This window comes from Mauremys mutica, chromosome 4 (genome assembly GCF_020497125.1).
Source record: "Mauremys mutica isolate MM-2020 ecotype Southern chromosome 4, ASM2049712v1, whole genome shotgun sequence".
Lineage (NCBI taxonomy): Eukaryota > Metazoa > Chordata > Testudines > Geoemydidae > Mauremys > Mauremys mutica.
The window spans coordinates 104809310-104830100 of record NC_059075.1 but is presented as its reverse complement, the minus strand read 5'-3'; the positions used below and the strand labels follow the sequence as shown (position 1 = coordinate 104830100).

The following is a 20791-nucleotide window of genomic DNA, read 5'->3' as shown; positions in this document are numbered from 1 at the left end:
TTCGAGCTGGAGAAATTTCTTGTTCAAATTTTTTTTTGTAAAATGTGTATAGAAAATGCTCTTCTCCCCCAGATGCTTCGTTTCCTTTACTCCTGTTCTCCCCTTACCCTTTTCCTCCCTTTCTTCCTCTCTACTCCTTTTCTTTTTTCTAAATTTGCCTCTGAAAAAAGAAGGAAGTGAAGGAAGAAGAAGAAAGGAAAAATGATGAAATAGAATATTTTTTTTGTTGTTTTATACTCCACTCCCCCCCCCCCAGTTTCACGGAGAGAAGGGAAATTTTTGAATAAACACTTCTTTGAGGGGAAAAATCTGACTTTGGAAAATAGAACTTTTTTTGTTTAAATAAAAGTTAGTTAGAAAACTTTATACCAGTTCTAGTTCTGAGACAAAATAGTAGGATACACACAGAGTACGGTAATTGTTACTCTAACAATCTTACTTCAGATAAAAACTGCACCCAAAAGATCTGAATTTCAAAGCCAAGGGGCAAGATTTTGAAGTGACTAGTGATCTGGGGTGTGTTGACCTGAGAGACCCCTTAAAAGGGCCTGATTTTCCCTGGGTGGGTACTCAGCACTTTCTAAAAATTGGACCCCTTTAGGAGTCCCAAGTCAGGCACCCAAATCACTAATCACTTTAACACCTTGGGCAGGGTGACGACATTCTCATGAAAATGGGCATACTCCTGCCTGCAAATGTCCAGTGGATGTTATTTTAAACAAGTTGAAAAATTCATAATTGTTGTTTTGCTAGTAAGCTAAAGGACCTTTCCAGTACAGAGTGCAGGTGAATGTAATAGCATGTTTTCCCATTAGCATTAGTGGGAGTTATGCCGCTTGATCTCTAAGCACCATGATGAAATTCTACCCTGTTGTGATTAATATCATGTACAGGGCAGTGCAATGGATGATACCTAAGTTTCCTCATCTGTGTGCAAATCCATATCCCTACACACATTAGTTTTTGCTCTTTGTGAAAACATGACATAGGGCCTGGGACTACTGTTTCCCTTTCTGTACCCTCATCGGCCACAAACTGTCTTGCAAGGTTTTGAGCCTTTTGCCATCTGTATAGATGAGTTTCTTTATGGACTCTTCAGTTCAGAGTTTAGCTGTGTGTCTGGGCAATCTTCCTTTCAAACATATGGAGTGAGGCCTGTTTTCATGTTCCAGAGAAGCCTAGAATTGTTGTCAAACTGAGGAGCAAGAGACCGATTCTGAAGAATGAGATTTTTGTCTTAGCTTCTACAGATACCAGAACTTATATTCACAGTATGTCTGCAGCTACTACCAGTGAAAATCACATTTGCTGGATTGGGCCTGGATTTCTGCCTCAGGTAAAGTGATTAATCATTGTGTGGTAAAAAGGAATGTTTCTATTGTGCCTATCTGGAGCTTATGTTTAAATTTACGATATCATGCACATACTTGTATGTGTGCATTTTATTTGTAAAAGTAGGTCTTAAAAACATGAACATCCGTTAAAGGGAGACATCAGGCCAACCTAGTGTAAATTGGTGCATCTTTGCTGAAGTCAAAGGAGCTGCACCCATCTACACTGACAGAGAATTTGGTCCAAGATCATAGTTTTTCTTGCATGTCATTATAACTGCATCAAACTGTCATGCAGTTCTCTAGAAGAGAAAAATAGAGGAAAAATGCCTCACATTGGTGTAAATAGAATCATGGAATTGTAGGACTGGAAGGGACCTTGAGAGGTCATCTTGCCCAGTCCCCTGCACTCATGGCAGGATGAAGTATTATCTAGACCACTCTGACAGATGTTTGTCTAACCTGCTCTTAAAACTCTCCAGTGATAGAGATTCCACGACCTCCCTATGCAAGTTATTGCAGTGCTTAACCACCCCGACAAGAAGTTTTTCCTAATGTCCAACCTAAACCACCATTGCTGCAATTTAAGCCCTTTGCTTCTTGTCCTAGCCTCAGAGGTTAAGGAGAACAATTTTTCTCCCTCCTCCTTGTAACAACCTTTTATGTACTTGAAAACTGTTATCATGTCCTCTCTGTCTTCTCTTCTCCAGAATAAACAAACCCAATTTTTTAAATCTTCCCTCATAGGTCATGTTTTCTAGACCTTTATTCATTTTTGTTGCTCTTCTCTGGATTTTCTCCAGTTTGTCCATATCTTTCCTGAAATGTGGAGCCCAGAACTGGACACAATACTCCAGTTGAGGCCTAATCAGCGCAGAGTAGAGCGGAAGAATTACTTCTCATGTCTTGCTTACAACACTCCTGCTAATACATCCCAGAATGATGTTTGCTTTTTTTGCAACAGTGTTACACTGTTGACTCTCATTTAGTTTGTGATCCACTATGACCCCCAGATCCCTTTCTGAGTACTCCATCCTAGGCAGTCATTTCCCAAAAATAAAAGCAAGAGAAAGTATCATCTGAGTTAGAAAAGCCTGATGATGCCTGATTTCTCTTCATGGGGAAATCTACAGGAAATATTGACCTAACTACCCAAATTCCTTGCTATTAAAGGTGAACTTCACCCCAACGTAGGGCTTGGCACAAGCTCCGTGCACCAATTTTAAGTCCTATTTAAGCCCTTGTCGGTTTAAGGAAGAATTAGGAGATGCCACGTGTTTTGTGCTGGGTTTTCTTCACAAGGGTGAATTTCACTCTAATTGCCTTGACTATTGTGGACTTGCTTGTTATTAATACTTTGCACATATATATCCTTGTGTGGCTGATTCCCAAATGCTTTTGGAAATGGTGACTTATTAATCCTCATTACATCCTTGTGATGTAGAGAAGTATTAGCATCATTAGTTTCATTATCCTGCCTGGTAAATTGAACAAAGCGTATGAGGCCTAAATTGCCAAAGGCATCCACAGACTTGGGTGCCTACAGCATTCATAGACTTCAGATGAAGTTGTGAAAATCGGGCCCTAGAGCCAGAATTTTCCTCCTTACTCTGGCCTTTTTTATGGGCCCAAATTTGGCAGGGACAGAGTTCCTCAATCAGTGGAACTGAGCAATGCAGCCACAGGCTTAATGGGCAGGTGGGGCCATAGCAGATGCCACTATGGGGATTCTAAATGGCATTGTCACCCACAGGCAGCTCAACTTGGTCTGCCTGAACTCACGTAGCTCCCCTGCTTAAAGCCACCATCGTCCCACTTGTCTGCAACTTCTGTGCTGTGCCTCTAAGGATATGTCTACGCTAGTCAGAGGCGTGATTGCAGCCAGTGTAGGCATACCCCCATGATCATTAATCTAGCTATCTTGGCTAAAAATAATAGTGAAGATGTGGTGGCATGGATCCCGGCATGGGCTTGTAATGGAGTACCTACCCAGGGTTCCAGGTGGGCTTGTCCAGCCAGCACTGAAGCCCACACCGCTGCATCTTCATGGCTATTCTTAGCATGCTAGCTAAATGTAAAGCTATCGTGGATATGCCTACACTAGCTCCATTCACACCTTCAACTGCAGTGTAGTCAGACCCTCTGAGGCCAACGCTGAATGCTTTTGAAATTCCGACCCTAGTTGTCTGAAAGGTAGGAACTCAAAAAATGCCAAAAGTAGTGGCTACGTCTGATACTAAATGATTTACTCTTAGGCCTTGGCTACACTTGCAAATTTGCAGCACTGCAGCAGGGTGTGAAAACATACCCTCTCCAGCGCTGCAAATTGCGGCGCTGCAAAGCGCCACTGTGGTCAAAGCCCCAGCGCTGGGAGCGCGGCTCCCAGCGCTGTACGTTATTCCCCACGGGGAGGTGGAGTACAGACAGCGCTGGGAGAGCTCTCTCCCAGTGCTGGCGCTTTGACTACACTTAGCGCTTCAAAGCGCTGCCGCGGCAGCGCTTTGAAGTGCAAGTGTAGCCAAAGCCTTAGACAGCCAGTAGCAGAACTAGGAATACAACTCAGGAGTTCTATATCCCAGCCCTCTGCTTTAACCATTACACACACATTCCTCCTATTAATTGCAAAAGAGATGCTGGAGTTTTCAGCAAGACTTCTCCTGCATTTACATCTGCTTTAGATTCCTTCTTTCTGCCTTCCTAATAATTCGAAGAGACAGGATGACAGCATTGGTTAGGGAGGAAAAAATATATAAATAATACAGTATGTAAAGTGGCATTTACCCAGAGCCTTAAAACTCTCATACTCTGATTTGATTCTGTTAGTTTTATAAACTTCATCGTTCTTGACACTGACAATGATTCGTATAAATATTAACTGTTCCATTTAAATCAGCTGCATGTAAGAGTGAGATTGAGTTGTAGGATTCTTTGGGGCCCTACCCTGCAGTCCTTACTTGGGCTTAACCACCCAATGAAATCAATTGGAATTGTGCCTGAGTAAGGACTGCAGGACTGAGTCCATTAATCCTTTCCAAACTTGCCACACTCTCAGATATCCTAACCACTGGATGGCAGATGCTGTATTTTTGATTTTCAGCAACACTGATATTTAAAACAGAAATAATATTACTTCTTTCTTCCCTTTCTTTTGCAATATATAAACCAAGGTGAGTTAACCTGAACTAAAATTCTTCATCTACCCTAATCTGAAGGGTATTTTTGGAGTGCAGGGTGATTTCTTATCTGTGTCTCTATATTATCTTGCGTGCTGTTTCTGTTTGCACAGTGTGAGAACTTCTCCTCCCTTATACTTGACCATGTGCTCTGTCTTGATTATCAAAAAATGAATAAGTAAAACATTTTAAAAATTGAAATTTGTCCAACGTTGTTTTCTCCCTAGTCTATACAGATATGCTCTTTTGACAGTAAAAGAGGATGATTCCTTGTGCACTTGTTACAATCTTATTACAATTGAGAAGTATCTCTATTATAGCTGGAATGGACATGACATCAGATAGTCAGTAACACTAAGGAGCTGCTCCTGCTTTCATTGCAATCCAATGGCAAAACTCCAGTAACAGATAAATGACAGCAGAGGGGGATCTTCTGCAATCAACCCTGCTGAATAGTTCCTCTAAGTAACATGTGGACAAGCATACCGTGCAGGTTGCAAATCTAGCAACTGCAACATTTAGTGATAGCACGTGCTGCAACAGGTCAAATTCTGCTCACCCTGGCAGTGCTCCTTAAGGCCACGATCCTGCAAAGACTTGTTCATGTGCTGAACATTATGCGGCAGGAGTAGTCCCACTGAAGTCACTTTCGTAAAGTGGTGACATTGCACTTTGCAGTATGAAAAATTCAATTTATCAACTTCCACTCAAAGAAAATTCCTGTTATAATAAAATATTGATGACTGTGACAAAAGAAGCTTTCTGAGGTTTCAAAGACTCATTCCTTTACACATAGTGTCTGAAAGGTGACAGAATGATAGCACTGGGAAATGGGTCTCTTCAGGACAGGTTAACTGATGTGTCCCTGCCCTGACTTTGGAGCCTGCCTGTAAGGCTGAGAGTGTTTTTCAATCTCTAGGGATGAAAAGCCCATCTCCCCCTTACTAGGATGCTAACCCTTTGTGGTGTAAATATCTACCCAGTATAAACTGTACTAAGGTCACAACTCATTTCATGTGCCATGCCCTAAGGTCATCAGCTGGCAAGGAATTGCTTTGAGCTGGTAATTTATAGTATATTCACATTGTGATACCAAACGAGGGAGCTATCTAGTCCCTGAACTATAAATACATAGCATTACAGATATCTGTCCTCAGCTATCAAACCAGGGCCTGCTCCAGCTAAAGTCAATAGTGAAATTATCATTGAATACAATGGAAACAGGATCTGGCCCCAACTTGTTGGGAAATGTTGCCTTGCTTTACATATATTTTATTGTTATGTCGATTAGTCTGTGGAATTCATTGTCACAATATGTCACTGAGGACAAGAGGTTAGCAGGATTCAAAAAAGGTTAGAATGTTTATCTGGATAACATAAATATCTGGTTATAATAAGATTTTTTAAAGGGTTTGGGAAGTATATAAATGCTCATGCTTTATCCTTAAATTATGACTATTAAGAAGAAATTTTCCCTGGGGATAGATTATTCCATTACTGCCTAGTGCAGAGTTTTTTTACATCTTCCCTTGAAGTAGCTAGTGCTGGCTTCCAGTGGAGACAGGATACTGGGCTAGATGGACAACTGGTCTCAATAAAACTGGAAATTCCTGTGTTCCCATGTGAACAAATCTGAGATGGTTTTGATTCTGGCTGAGATGAAGATCATCTTGCTGCTCAGTGATACTCAGATCTCAGTGGTTCAGGAGCCAAATTAGCGATCAACATTACCCAAAAGACCCACAGTCATGTGAATTCATTGTTTCATTTACTATTTATATTTATATTATTCTCACAGCAAAATGACTGACCAAGTATTATTATTTTATCAACTGCAATTCGTTAATAACATGGTAAAAGCATCCTGATTGGGTAATAACTTAGATTGGTTCATAAGAATAGCCGTACCGGGTCAGACCAAAGGTCCATCTAGCCCAGTATCCTGTCTACCGACAGTGGCCAATGCCAGGTGCCCCAGAGAGAGTGAACCTAACAGGCAATGATCAAGTGATCTCTCTCCTGCCATCCATCTCCATCCTCTGACAAACAGAGGCTAGGGACACCATTCCTTACCCATCCTGGCTAATAGCCATTTATGGACTTAACCTCCATGAATTTATCCAGTTCCCTTTTAAACGCTGTTATAGTCCTAGCCTTCACAAACTCCTCAGGCAAGGAGTTCCACAAGTTGACTGTGCGCTGTGTGAAGAAGAACTTCCTTTTATTTGTTTTAAACCTGCTGCCTATTAAATATTAAATAATAATTAAATCACACCATGTTTTAATATCGCATGCTGCAAAGAGCTGCAGGAGATGTATTAAAGAGCCACTTGTGGCTCTCGAGCCTCAGTCTGAGTATCACTGATCTTGCTGTATGGGTGAATGTCAGCTAAACGGAGGCCAAGGTTAGGGGAGTCATTTTTTCCTTGACATTTGGTAGTTTGCTTACGCTGTTTTCTGTGTTTAGTGCAGAGGGCTGGCAATGGGCAAACGGTGCATATTAGAGCACAAAAAATTCTGAGAGAAATAGAAGTTCTGTGGTTTCACACTGTCACTTGGACAGTGCAGTTCTGTACTTCATCAAACAACTTGGGAAATGCTTGTAAATAATTCACTTCATCGTCTCTTTTTATTATGATTATTATTTATTATTTTATTAAGAATGATTAGAAAAGTACCGGCTCTCTACAAGGAAGAAGGTTTAAATGGACGAACACCTCACATAAAGGGACATATTGTTGCCACCTGTTGAACTGGGAGGCAGGGGGAGGTGCAAGTAGCTTTCCCTCTTCTTCATGCCCCTCATTCAGGCTGGTTACAAAAGCAGTTTGTCCTCACAAAGGAGATATTACTCCCATTTTTACAGCTAGGGAACTGAGGCACAGAGAGACTGTGATTTGCTCAAGGTCACATAGGGATTCTGGCAGAGTCTGGAATTGAACCCTGAGCTTAAATACAAGGCTCCCTTGTCAAAATAGGGCGTAAATTGGTCACGAATGGTGCATAAGCCTTGCATGGATTTCACCTAGGCTATCCAGAGCCACAGGATGAAAGTTTACCAGGGTCAATTCAGTCCTTCCTACCTCCCAGGAAGTTTGTATGTATCTGTATTTTAGGTGGGACCTAAAACGCTTCTTGCAATCTTACTGACATCTGCCGCCTAAATTAAACTTATTTTGTTTCTTAATGGAGCAGACTTTCTAAATGCCCTTTTCTCAAGAAGAGTGAGTGCACTTTTGTGGTATTGATTTATTGCTGTTTAGACATAGCTAACACTTCAAGTAATCCATACTGGTTTAAATGAACATAAGCTCTTTTAATAAAACTACTTGCACCCTTGGGATTTTTAGAAAGTATAAACATCTAGGACTAATCAACCAACCACCCAATGTCGCTTGCTTAAGCAAAACTCATATAAAAGTGCCTTCATTTTGCACTGAAAAAACACCTGACACTAAAAGACATTGGTTAGGGTATCAGAGAGCTAGTTAAGCCATGCTTGATTTGTCTGGAAAACATAAGTTACAAGCAATTGTGCAGGATGTGGGCCAAATCCTGAAAAATGCTGAGAAGCAATGAGAAGGTCTGCTTTAAAAAATGATGGCACATTATGGCCAAGGTTATGATGATGTGGTTATTATAGTACAGACTAGAGGACACAGTCAAGGTATAGTCCCCATGGTGCTTGGTGCTGTACATACACAAAGCCAGAGACAGTTCCTACCCTTAGTCGAAATAGACAAAACATACAAAGAGTGGGAGGCAAAACAGGGGCATAGAGAGGTGAAATGACTTGCCCAAGGTTACTCAGACAAGTGGCAGAGCTGGGATTAGAGCCCAGGGACAAAATCATGGCCCCATGGAAGTCAATGGGAGTTTTGCCATTCGCTTCAGTGGGCCAGAATTTCACCTCAGGTCTCCTAACTCCATCTCCAGTGCCCTATTAGACCACACTGCCTCCACGCCAGTGACAGTTTCCAGGTGTTCAGCACCTCTCAGGATTTGTCCCTGTATGTACTAGAAGTTCTCATGAACATCTAATTCCTAATGTTGTGCCTGGAGCCTTTCTTTATAATTTATAACTGGACAAACCAGAACACTGGATCCAAATGCCAGAGAGTCTCGGGTGTTACGGTGAGGAGGGCTGTGTAAGAACCTGAATAAAATAGAATAGATGGGTGGAAATTCAGTTTCAAATTGAAATCCAGTTGAACTTTCTGACTTGTGTAAATCTCTATAACACATCAAACAATACATGATGTGGACTGACCAGGGCTCTCTCTATTTGCATGGGAAATAAGCACAAGAATGGCCCTATTGGGTCAGACCAAAGGTCAATCCAGCTCAGTATCCTGTCTACTATCCAGGTGCCCCAGAGGGAATGAACAGAACAGGTAATCACCAAGTGATCCATCCCGTCACCCAGTCCCAGCTTCTGGCAAACAGAGGCTAGGGACACCATCCCTGCCCATCCTGGCTAATAGCCATTGATGGACCTATCCTCCATGAATTTTTCTAGTTCTTTTTGAACTCTTTTTTGAAATGCAGCTTTATGTTTTCTTTGTTGCTAAGGTGTGACTCAAGAACTTCTGGATACCCTCTGGAGGTCACAAGGGAACACAAGGGTACAGGGACCAAAAGAGTATAATGTAAGGTCTCTAATGAAAGCCAATGTCACACTGGTCACCAGAACCACTGGAAAATGTGTGGATGGATGTTGTGAACGGAGATGTGCTTAAGGTCTGGTCAACAGAAAGGTGAAAAGCAGGTTTTCTTTCATGTAAGAAGTTTTTATCTATATACATGTTTTGTCTGTATATATGTAAATGAAGTATTGTATAGCTCACAATGGGCATCCATTTACAGTCTTAGCCCAATGCTAATGAAGGATTGGGAAATCTTAAGGGAGGAAATTTACAGGAAGAAGTAATACAGCACAGGAGAGCCCTGTTGACAAGTAAGGACAATACTCTTTTAGGGGTATAACCATGCGGTATGGAGGAGCAGCCTCATTCATTTAATCTGTGAGGACAAGCCACCAGCAGGCTTGATATTATAAGAAGGGGTCTCTGCCAATCTGGTTGAAAATGCTGGGGAAAGGACGTGGAATAAGCCGTCTTGTAAGAGAAGGGAATGTCTTGTTAGTTAAGTTTAGACTCTAGAATGCATATTGTGATTTTGTTTAATGTATAACCATTTGTTCCCAGTATTCTCACTCTATCACTTGAATCTCTGTCCTGTAATAAACTTAGGCGTGGTTTACACTATCAACTTATGTCAGTATAACTACGTCACTCAGGGGTATGGAAAATCTCCCGCCGGTGTAAGTAATGTTTTCACTGAGTGCTACAGTGGCGCAGCTGAACTGGTGCAGCTGTACCAGTGCAGCACTTGTAAGTGTAGACAAGCCCTTATTCTTGCGCTCTCTCTCTCTGTATATATGAAGTTCTGTATGTTCAGAAGGGTGTGGATCCTGAGTTGAATTTTGTAAGCTGGTGTGTGCTGTTCCTTTGAGAGTAGTGGCTCTGCGACTTCTGGGGTTTTTCAGGGGAACAGGGATTGAACACTCCAGGGGCACTCTCTGAGGACTCAGGGGTCAGTGTGCGCCTGGTACAGAGAGAGCGTGAGGCTTGTAAGGCAGTGCTTGTGTTGCCTGAGGCTGGTGGTTTGAGCCTGTGAGCTGATCCACAGCAGGTACAGACAAGGCTTTCTCACACTAAGGGCTAGTGGTGGCAAGATGCCTTACAACATATCAAACAATGCATGATCTGGACTGATCGCACTCTCTGTATTTGAATGGGGAATGTAGCTATGTGTTGATGGAGCATGATTTTCTGTTTTCTTTGATGCTAAGGAAACTAGGAGCTATTACATCTGATAGAATTCTGTATCCATTTGGAAAGACTTTTAAGTGAATGTTGTGTTGATGGCCCAGGAAATGAAGGAATGTATATGTATCTGCCCAGTCATGCAGACTGAAATGCCAAAGTCACGTATGTCCTTGGGATATTGAAGAATTCAGTTAGAGCAGATCTTGTTTTTGTTGCTTAAAGAACTAGCTTTCTCCTGACTGGCTGGTGTAGGTGCCTTTTTTTTTTAAAGGTTCTCTTTTCATCACTCAAATGAAAGTCCAAGAAGATGTTTTAAATTGTTTTATGCTATCAGAAAATCATGACTGTCTTGACCTAACCTTTCTCAGTGTAAATCAAACAGTCCTATGGTAAGATTTATCACTGCCAGGGAAGTATCAATATAATTACATAAGAGCATGCCAGCAGAGTGTGCCTGCGTTCTAAGAATCTGTGCAGCGCATATGTAGCTGGCTCTCTGCGGCATGCTGAAATCAGAGTTTTATTGCATTTAACAGAGAGTCATTACAATGCAATTGTAACTTGCTGTTATTAAAGGGTCTTACATCATAAGCAATTACTGTAAAAAGCTTTGGATTTAGCTTTATTCATAATTTTTATAACATGATTTATTAGAACCCCATTACATCCCATAAATCTTATCTGAAGAAAATGAATATCAGTTAGGGCCTGATCCTTTTTACCTTTACTCACGTTGGGTAGTACTTTATTCTGTGTCTAGTCCCCCAGAAATCAATGGGACTTCTCAGGGAGTAAGGTACTACTCAGTGTGAGTAATGGTGGCAGATTGGGCCCTTAATGAGCATAGAAGAGGAATATCAAAATTGCACTAAAACTGTCAGCATTCAGATTTCACTGTGGGTTTATTTTATTTCATGCAATTCACTGATTCCCTCCAACTTTTTCATTCAACTGCTGTACATAGGATATATATATATATATATGTGTGTGTGTGCGTATGTCATATATTTATATAATGCAATGTTCAGAAGAGAAAGCCAAGTCAGTCTTCTAATACTGTTGTTTCTCCCTTCACTCTAGATGCAGGATATAGAAACTGAGAAGCTAATTGCAGTACAGTTGCAGAGACCTCAAAATGGCTGCTCTGTTGTTGTTTTATTCAAGAATGCACTGGAATTGCATAAAATCAAACCTGTACAAAATATGGCCCAATCCTGCATCCCTTATTTATATGAGTAAGGAATGACGTACTTGATTCAAGGATTGCTGGATTGGCCCCGGTTAACAATCTTAACGGTCCCCATTTGCCCTTTCTCTTTACTAAATACAGCACTCAGATGTCATTTGATCAGAAATTGTTCAGACATAAAATTAAGTCTTGCAGTCTGAATAAAGACCTGATCCTGTAGTCCTTATGCAGAGAAAACTCTCATTGACTTCATGGGTTTTTTGCCTGCATAAATACTATAGATTTGAGTACATGTATTTAAGGTTTTGTTAAGAGACTTTTTTTAATAATTTGGAAAATTGTGTTCAACTTCATTGCCAATGAATTACCAAGAGAGAGATTTATTTGTATATTATGCTATAGTTCTTCAGAATCAATAGATATAATGTATCTATTCAAGAAATATACTGTAAATGATCTTTTGTTCTGTTCAACACACAGAAAAATTAGCCTTTCTTTTTTAAGTTAATGGGAGTTTTGGCATTGATTACAGTAAGAATAGGATTGGGCCCTTTGTAGCTGATTTCATATAATTCTCAGTTTACATTAAAAATGAGGCAATACATATACACTTTATTATTATTTGTTACTTAAATAGCACCATTAATGTACACACCTCAGTATCTAATATGTTTTGCAATGAAGGCAAAACAATATTCTAGAATATTAGACTGTAGATGGAAAAATAATTTTTCTAGGGGGGAGGGATTGCTCAGTGGTTTGAGCATTGGCCTACTAAACCCAGAGTTGTAAGTTGAATTCTTGAGGGGACCACTTAGGGATCTGGGGCAAAAATCAGTTCTTGGTCCTGCTAATGAAGGCAGGGGGCTGGACTTGATGACCTTTCAAGGTCCCTTCCAGTTCTAGGAGATAGGTATATCTCCAATTATTATTATTAAAATTTTACTATGTTTGGACTAATTTGTAACCATCAGTTATATGTATCATACTTTAAAGTGAACATACACTATAAATATTTTATAAATAAAAGTTAACTGATCTCATCTCTCTCTTGCCTTCCCTTCCACACACAATGTGACACCACAGAACATCAGTATTTTATTGTCTTTCCTCCAATCAACACCAAAATAGCAAAGGTCAGAGTAAGGGCAAAGAATATTTTTAGGGCCCTGGGGCATAAGAGGAAAGACTGAAAAAACTAGATGCCAAATCTGACCCAATTGAAGTCAGTGGCAGCCCTCCCATTGACTGGGGGGCTCCCAATTGACTGGGGGGCTGCCACTGACTGGGGGCAGAGGGACTGGGATTAAGTTTTAGGAGTACTGCAGGATGGTCTGATCTTGGAGTCCTTCCTCCCACTGAAAAGCTATGCACTTTAATGGGAGTTGTGTTTGTGCAAGGTCTATAGGGTCACAACCTCTAGGCTAAATCCAGTAAACTCTTCATAACATGAACAGCCCCTAATCACATGAATAGCCCCATAGGATGAATCAGAAGCATAACAATAAATACTAAACTATAAATACACAGAGCGTAGCAGAAGCAGGGGGTGTTTAAAAATGGAAACAGGTGGAGGTTTAAAATAACAGTAAAAAGACAGGAAACAGGCAAAAGGAAGAAAATGTCCTTGAATCAGAATTGTCAGGTTGTGCATTAGCTACCCGAGGTAGACATGCAATCATACCATTGTTATCCTCATCTGTCCTCCCACTTGAGACTTCTTGACTGAAATCAGACTGTAAGCTTTTTGGAGTAGGAACCATGTCTTCCTATGTGTAAATACAGTGCCCAGGAGAATGAGGTCCTGATTTTGATTGGGTGCTACCATAATATAAATGATTTACAAAAATAATAATTGAAGTCAGTGGAACAGCTCACATGAGTATATGTGTAAGTGTGATGGCTGCCATCTTGACCAATGTACCAGGCTCTTCCAGAACTGAAGGTATGAGCTGCTACCGCTTGAGCTAAAGCTCTTTAGCTGGGGCTACAAAAGACTCCTGCTCAGTGGATTGGGCATTCAGTGGGACACATAACACACGCTCACCAGTGGGTTACATAAGCATTTTCAGGAATGGCTCCCTTGATAGGAGAGAAAAAGGGTGAAAGGGGATATTAAAGAGGGGTATGAAATAATGAATTATAAAAGGGTGATTAGCGAAAACCTGTTGTGCACCATGATTTAGTCTATGCTGTAATCCAAGAACAAGGGAACCTCTTGTAACATTAAAAGGCAATACTTTTTACAAAGCTACAATGCAGTGGACAATATAATAAGCCTGTACCATTTTCTACCAAAGTATGGGCAATGAAAGGTTCAGGAAGTTTAATCACAAGGTTAGACAAGCCCTTCCAGGGGAAAACCCCACAGGGAGGGACAGGGCAGGAAAATAATGTTGTGAGGGTTCCCTTAATGCAGTTTCTTTTATATTCTTCCAGGGAGGTGTTGGGGCTTGGGTTTGCCATGCTTTGAAGGAGCCACCACCCACAGCAGCCCTTGGTAACCTCTTTTTAAAGAGTATCAGAGGGGTAGCCGTGTTAGTCTGGATCTGTAAAAGCAGCAAAAAGTCCTGTGGCACCTTATAGACTAACAGACATATTGGAGCATGAGCTTTCATGGGTGAATACATCCAACGAAGTGGGTATTCACCCACGAAAGCTCATGCTCCAATAAGGTGCCATAGGACTCTTTGCTCTTTTTAAAGAGTGGCCTTAGCATGAAAGGTGGTGTACAGGAAAATTAATATAACGAGGCAGAAGCTGAAACTTTGAGGAACCGCTGTAGGTTGGTCTGAAGGATAATGCATGTCTCCCCACCACACTTTGCCCTTGCTTTCCTGGCTTGCCCCTCCCCATGCCCAGATGGATTTCTTCCAGGGAGGGGACAGTTCCCTGGAGGTGGCTGATTCTTCCCTGCTTCTAATTAGGAACAAATCCACATAGAGAGGGTCCCTTGCAAGTGTTGCTTCAAGGGGCCCAATTTTTTTTAAATAAAATTATACCAACTACGTTATAAAGTTACAGTGACTATCCATCCTTCCTTCTAGGATTGCCAACTGTGACTGAGAAGAAATCTCCCTTCTTCCCTCCAGTAGAGCATTGCAGGACTTGGAAAGGTGTTTATTATGAGGGCTGTCATCTAACTGTCTTGTGTCTGGCTGGAAGCAGGATGTTGAGCTAGATGGACCAGTGGCTGTTCTAACTTGGCCATTCCTAATTACAAGAAGAGAATGTAAAATGGTTGCAACACACACACTCAATATCAGTAGCCATATGATGATAATTCATTATGCAGCTTCATTAAACAAAAAGAAAAGGTCCAAGAGAATACCCTGAGTTTCCCTAAGGGGCCTCCCTGAGTTTCTTTTGGGGGATTAAAATAGATTCCTCTGGGTCTTCAAATATTTGTGGAAACCAGAGCTAACAAGGGCTCCTAGCGCACCCGGACCCCATGGAGGAAGCAGGGCCGGTGCAACCCATTATGTGACCTAGGCGGTTGCCTAGGGCACTAGCATTTGGGGGGCAGCATTTTGGGTCCTTCAGCGGCGACCGCAGTGGCTGGATCTTTGGCCGCCCCGGTCGTCGTTGTCGACATTTAGGCGGAGGGACCTGGGGCAGGGGGGCACAGGGAGGGCCGCCTGCAGCAAGTAAGGGGGGTGCGGCACACAGGGGGACCGCTCCCCGCCCCAGCTCACTTCTGCTCCACCTCCTCCCCTGAGTATGCCGCCCCGCTCTGCTTCTCTCCCTCCCATGATGCAGGACCATCACGCACCCTTACCATAAGTTTCCCATAAGCCTCTCCTTCAGCTCACAACTGCTGACTTTCCTCGTTCATCTCTGCTCACAAGGAGTATTTGTATGAGCCTAGGATTTAGAAGCCAAGCTGCTGAATGCTGCTTTCCATGGAACTCCATCATAGCTGCACCAGCTTTTATTTAAACCTTTTATTTAAAAGCAACAATAATGTTTATTTGGAAGTACTATAAGAGCCCTCAGCATTGTTAATAAAGAGTTTAAAACAGTTTAAAGCTACTATGAGCACATGCACACAAACTCTACTGACAGCTCCAGATGCCCTGACATTGGCTAAGTTAACAACTGTCAGTTTAAAAAAAAAACCAGCTTATTAGGGATGAAGGAAACTGAATCCTGCAGTGCTTGTGTAGGGAAAACTCCCAGTGAAGTCAATGGGGAATTTGTCTGAATAAGGGCTGCGTGTTCAGACAAGGAAACAACCACTAAAAGGAAAGAGGCAGAGTGCTAGGAAATTGTTTTTATCAATTCATATATAAAGTTGTTTTACAGATGCTTATGAGAGGTCCATGCTCACTGTTACAATCGTGCTATCAGAATGCCCAGTAGATCTGAATAGCTTTTGTTTTACATAGTGCCCAGTCCTCAGCTGATGTAAACTGATGTAGTTCCATTGACTTCAATGGAGCTGTGCTGATTTACACCCACTAGGAAAGTTGCTATGTAGATTTTTTTTGCATATACTTACTAGTTTTAGGTTTAGATTTACAAGACATTTGGTTCTATAAAGATGTGGATAGACCCCCCCCTACTGGAATTTGCAAAAGTGCCTAAGCGAGTTAGGGGCCTAACTTCCATTGGATTTCATCTAACCTGCTTACAAACTTTTGTAAATCCCACTAGGTGTCTCTGTCTTCTAAGCACCTAAATACCTTTGTAAAGCTGGCCTGTAGATTCTATTTTTCCAGTGATTATCATTACCCTATTTTCCCTCAATCCTATTTCCCCATCCCCCTTCTTAGGCTTAAAAAGAAATGCCAGTTTTCAATCCATAGATTAAACTATTACTGACCAGGCATTTATGTTTTAGCAACACAGACATTTTTGGGGTGTGGAGGGAGGGAATGAAGATGTGAACAGTAGCCAGCCTTGCCAGAAGTTACATAATTTCCCTCCTTTCTACAAATGCACATCCAATCTGAGAACAGACACAATAACATGTGATCAATCATGCATTTCAAATACTGACTATTCAAACTCTTGTTTACTCTAAACCGTCCCTATACTGAAATATGGCCCTGATTGCGCAAGAGAACTAATAAAAATGTTTGCAAAAATGACTAAATTTGTGTGTTTTGATTTTTTGTTCATGGATAATTCCTGGAGGAAATAGCCAAAGCTGATAGATGATAATTAATAATTGTATCAGATCTTGTTCAGAGAACTGTTATTCTATTTATATATGTCACTATATGTGATCTATGGGGGTTTTTAATATATATTGAATATTTCAGTTTGTAAACTGTATTCTTTTTTACTTGAGGGTATTACAAGGTACAGCTATAACAAGGATTTTAATTAAAATTTGTAAGTTTGTACTACCATGTTAAACATGTAATTTTGGTGAATTATGAAAACATGAAAGCATTTATAAATCTAATAATCATCTTCACTAACACTAACAAATATTATCAGCTGTAATTGGCTTATTTAAATGATTTAGTTTTTTAAAATAACAATTAATTTAAGCATTGGTGTATGACTAAAATATAAGGAGTAACTGAAAAAATAGTACAGTTGGTTATGATTCATATGGAACTATATTCATGTGTTTGTTACCTGATTATATTACTGTACTTTGCTATTGACTTCTTTAGCATACTGTCCATATATTAAAGAGGCTATTGATTATTTCACTGCTAATTAGCTATAGTGAGTTTAAGGTATTTTGTGATGTCTGTCACTAAATTATCACAGTATAGATCAACCTCTCTTTAGCGCCTTTACACACATAATCATTACATTTTGCTTTTATTAGAAAATGTTAAGTGTCTTTTAATGTCTTCTTAATGGACAGGGTGCATGTGTTGGTGGTGATAGCCTTCATGTAAGTTGTTAAAATGCCTATGTTGTATGTGATTGTAGATCATTAAATGGTTCTGTTATTTAAAACATTAAGTGTATAGTATATACCTTAATTTTGTGTAATGACTAGAATTCATAATTCTCCAGTCTTATCCATAGCAATACCTTAAGGAAAGGACAGATTTAAGGCCAAGTAGAAGTTGAAACAAATGAGGTGTGCACACAGAGAAATGGGTATATAATTATGACTAAATTGTATAATATCTGCAGAATAACATGAATTCCCTTTACACTGGCTCACGGTGATAGTTATTTTATAAGGGAAAGTCCTATCCCACTGGAATGCAAGGTTGTGCAAAGTCTTTTAATGTTGATCATAAACTTCAGCCTCCAAGCTAAATCACATCAGTATTTTCATGACAAAACATTAGAGATGATTTTACAAACTCTTCTTCATTTGCATCATTTCCCATGGGAAACATTGGCAGTTTGGCCTTAAGGCCATGCCACAAAATAAGGGGGAGGTGCTCCATTTCTTATTGGGATGCACTTTAGCAGCACATGCCTGACCACCAAAGAAAGCTGTTTCTAAAATCAATGTGTGTTAACACTTTGGTTCATTACAGGCAGCTGACAAAGCCCTTTGAAAGATATCCTCTAGCCTTCCCTCCCCATTTCCATGTTCCCTTGGCAGATATCAGGAATTTGACAGCTGTAGCTCAACAGCACTGTCCTTTTATGTTGTGGTAAATATTTCATTAATCCCCATACTATTTAAAGAAGCTCCTTTTAAATGTTAACTTCTTTCTTTCGCAGGAAATCTCAGAAGAGTATGTGAACAAAAATCGTAAAGAAGATGCATAGAAACTACCTCAGGCTCTGCCCCATTCATTGAGTGTGCAGACGTGGCATCTCAGCATTAGAGATCTTTGCTGAGCCTTCACCATCTGTTCACGTATTGATCTACTCTATCCTTCTATCCCTTTTCATCCACTTATTCCTTCTACAGCCATTTATTTTTCCTCTAGTTTTATCTCATTCCTTAAATCCGCACATGAAACACTGATTATCCTCCCACACCAATAAACCAGCCATGCCCATTTAGGGCTGGCAAGAATTGTCTTAACGGTGCATTTGTAAGATAGGGACCACATCAAGTTGAGCTGTCTTCCCATGCACCTATCCATCATCCATTTCTCTCACTTATCCAGAAAGATACCTGAGGGGCTGAACATGATGCCACTGAAGTCAATGAGTGGTTTACCACTGACTGCAGTAGGGACAGAATCAGTCCCTAGATTAGCATATGAATGAGTGATTATCCTTATACATCACTGCTCCAGAGATACCTGTTTGGAGGAGTCAGTTGACTGTTTCAGAACACGCTCACATCTACCTATGGTGTGGATCAAACCAGTATTCGTTTGCATTAAAACTGCATGCAGGAGGGAGGAGGAACTGTCCTTCAGTATCCAGGCAAGAAACCCATCGAACACGTCCCTTCTCCATGCACCTTGTTCTAATGAACACTTCTCCCTCTCCACATGGAAAGGAAACAGCGGTTAGGTGGCTCAGGGACACTGAAGGATGTTTATCAAAGAGTCGCAATGGGAAATATTTAACACTGCATGTATAAGGAAATAGTACATGAGAGCTACCTTACAACCAGGAAACTCCCCAAACCTTTCTCCTACGTTCGCTGCCTGTTTTAAGGACTGTTTCTCATGGAGGGGAAATAGTGGCTAGGTCAGCAAGGAGGATTGAAGGGAGAGCCTCTTTTGATTGGTAGGGTATAATTGTGACCATTTGGATGTATGGTGATAGGGAGGGAACTCATTCTCAATCCTCTGTGTACCTGGTCTAATGAACCTCTCTCCTGTCTCCATGTGAGAAAGTGAGAAAGAGCATGGGTCCAGGCACGTGCTCTAGAGTGTAGGTCTCCATGTGCCCACACATGTATGAATGCTCTACACAGCATGTGCCTGCTCTGGAGTGCACATCTCCACGCACCCATGTCTGTGTCTTCTCTAAGCCACATGTGGCAATGCATGTGTGCCCGCTCTAGAGTCCAGGTCTCCATGTAACCATGCGTGTGTGTCTGCTCTAGAGTGAATGCAGTGCAGTAGTGCCGAGGGTAAAGAAGCTAGCAAGGACAGAGGTGTGGGGACTGTCCTAGGCAAGATGTGAGCATGGTGATTAGGGTGCTGATTGTATAGTTTACCCTTGTGTATCTGGAGAAATAGGGGTCCTCACAAAGTGCCCAGAGGCAGGGCTGCCACCTTCTCCAGAAGCTGCCAGACCTGCCATCTGGGGCCCATGCATGTGTGTCTATTCTAGATTGCATATGTACCTGCTCTAGAGGCCAGGTCTCAAGGTGACCATGCATGTGTGTGTTCTCCAGAGTGAGTGTAGTTCAGTAGTGCTGAGGATCACGAAGTTAGCAAGAAGGACCGAGGTGAGGGGACTGTCCTGGGAAAGATGTAAGCATGGTGATTAGGGTGCCGATTGTATAGCTTACCCTTGCATATCTGGAGGAATAGGGGTCTTCAAAAAGTGCCCAGATTCGGGGCTGCCACCTTCTCCAGAAGCCCCCAGACCTGCCATCTGGTGAGTCGCTGAGTGCCAGGCGTTTAGTCATCTCCAGCTCTTCCTCGCCATCCCCAGAGTCTCCGGTGCCATCTGCATCTCCGTCGTCAGCACTGCTATCCAGTGGTGCCCCACCAAAACTGTCAAGCGCCTCCTCGGCGTCCCGGTGCTGGCGGTAAGTCATCCAGCAGCAGGGCTCCACATCGGTCTCGTCAATGCCCCAGAAGGCCAGCTCCTCCTCGTACAGAGGCCCACACACATCCGCTGGGCAGTGCAGCTTGCCTGTGCGGTAGTAGTTCAGGATGTGGGCAAAGACGCCCGGGTGCCGGTCGAAGAAGAACTCGTCTGTGCGCGGGTCATAGTCAAAGTGGCTGTGGGCATCGGGCTCAGCGATCCAGGCCAGCCGAGTGCCGGGCAGGGTGCGCAGGGTGCTGCGGTAAGTCTGGTGCCTAGTCCCTCCCACGTTGATCACGATGCGATCGCTCTCGTCGCCCTGGCCCATCTCGTCTCTTATTAGGCATGTCGCAGACTCATGCAAGGAAGCACAGCACACAGCAAGCACATAAGGGGGCGGCTTCTTGACTGCAATCGATACCTAAACTGATAATTTATCCAGCTGGTCAGGAATCACCTAGGCAAAGGGCACCCAACTGGTGTCAGCCCCTTGTGCCTTTTCTTCCAAATGCTACAAGCCCAAGGGCACCCCTGAAAATTAATGCTGGCAGTCCTAAGATTCCTTTTATTTGCAGTTAAAAACTCTTGTGCTGTTTTATTTTAAGCCAGTGTTTGGAGAGGAGAGAACACCCGCTCCCCAAGAACAGCAGTCGCAAAGGTCTGCCAGGT

At 41.9% G+C, this 20791-nt stretch overlaps 1 protein-coding gene across 4 annotated transcripts in view; it reads right to left on the bottom strand.

Annotated features, from left to right (window-relative positions):
* Positions 1-20523, bottom strand: part of KCNC1 (potassium voltage-gated channel subfamily C member 1) — a 154674-nt gene extending 134151 nt beyond the window's left edge. For all 4 annotated transcript variants that reach the window (XM_045016963.1, XM_045016964.1, XM_045016966.1 and 1 more), the window contains exon 1: positions 19881-20523. In XM_045016963.1, the coding sequence (XP_044872898.1) occupies positions 19881-20450 (570 nt within the window). In that variant the 5' untranslated portion in view covers positions 20451-20523. The remainder of the gene's footprint in view (positions 1-19880) is intronic.
* Positions 20524-20791: the final 268 nt, after the last annotated feature.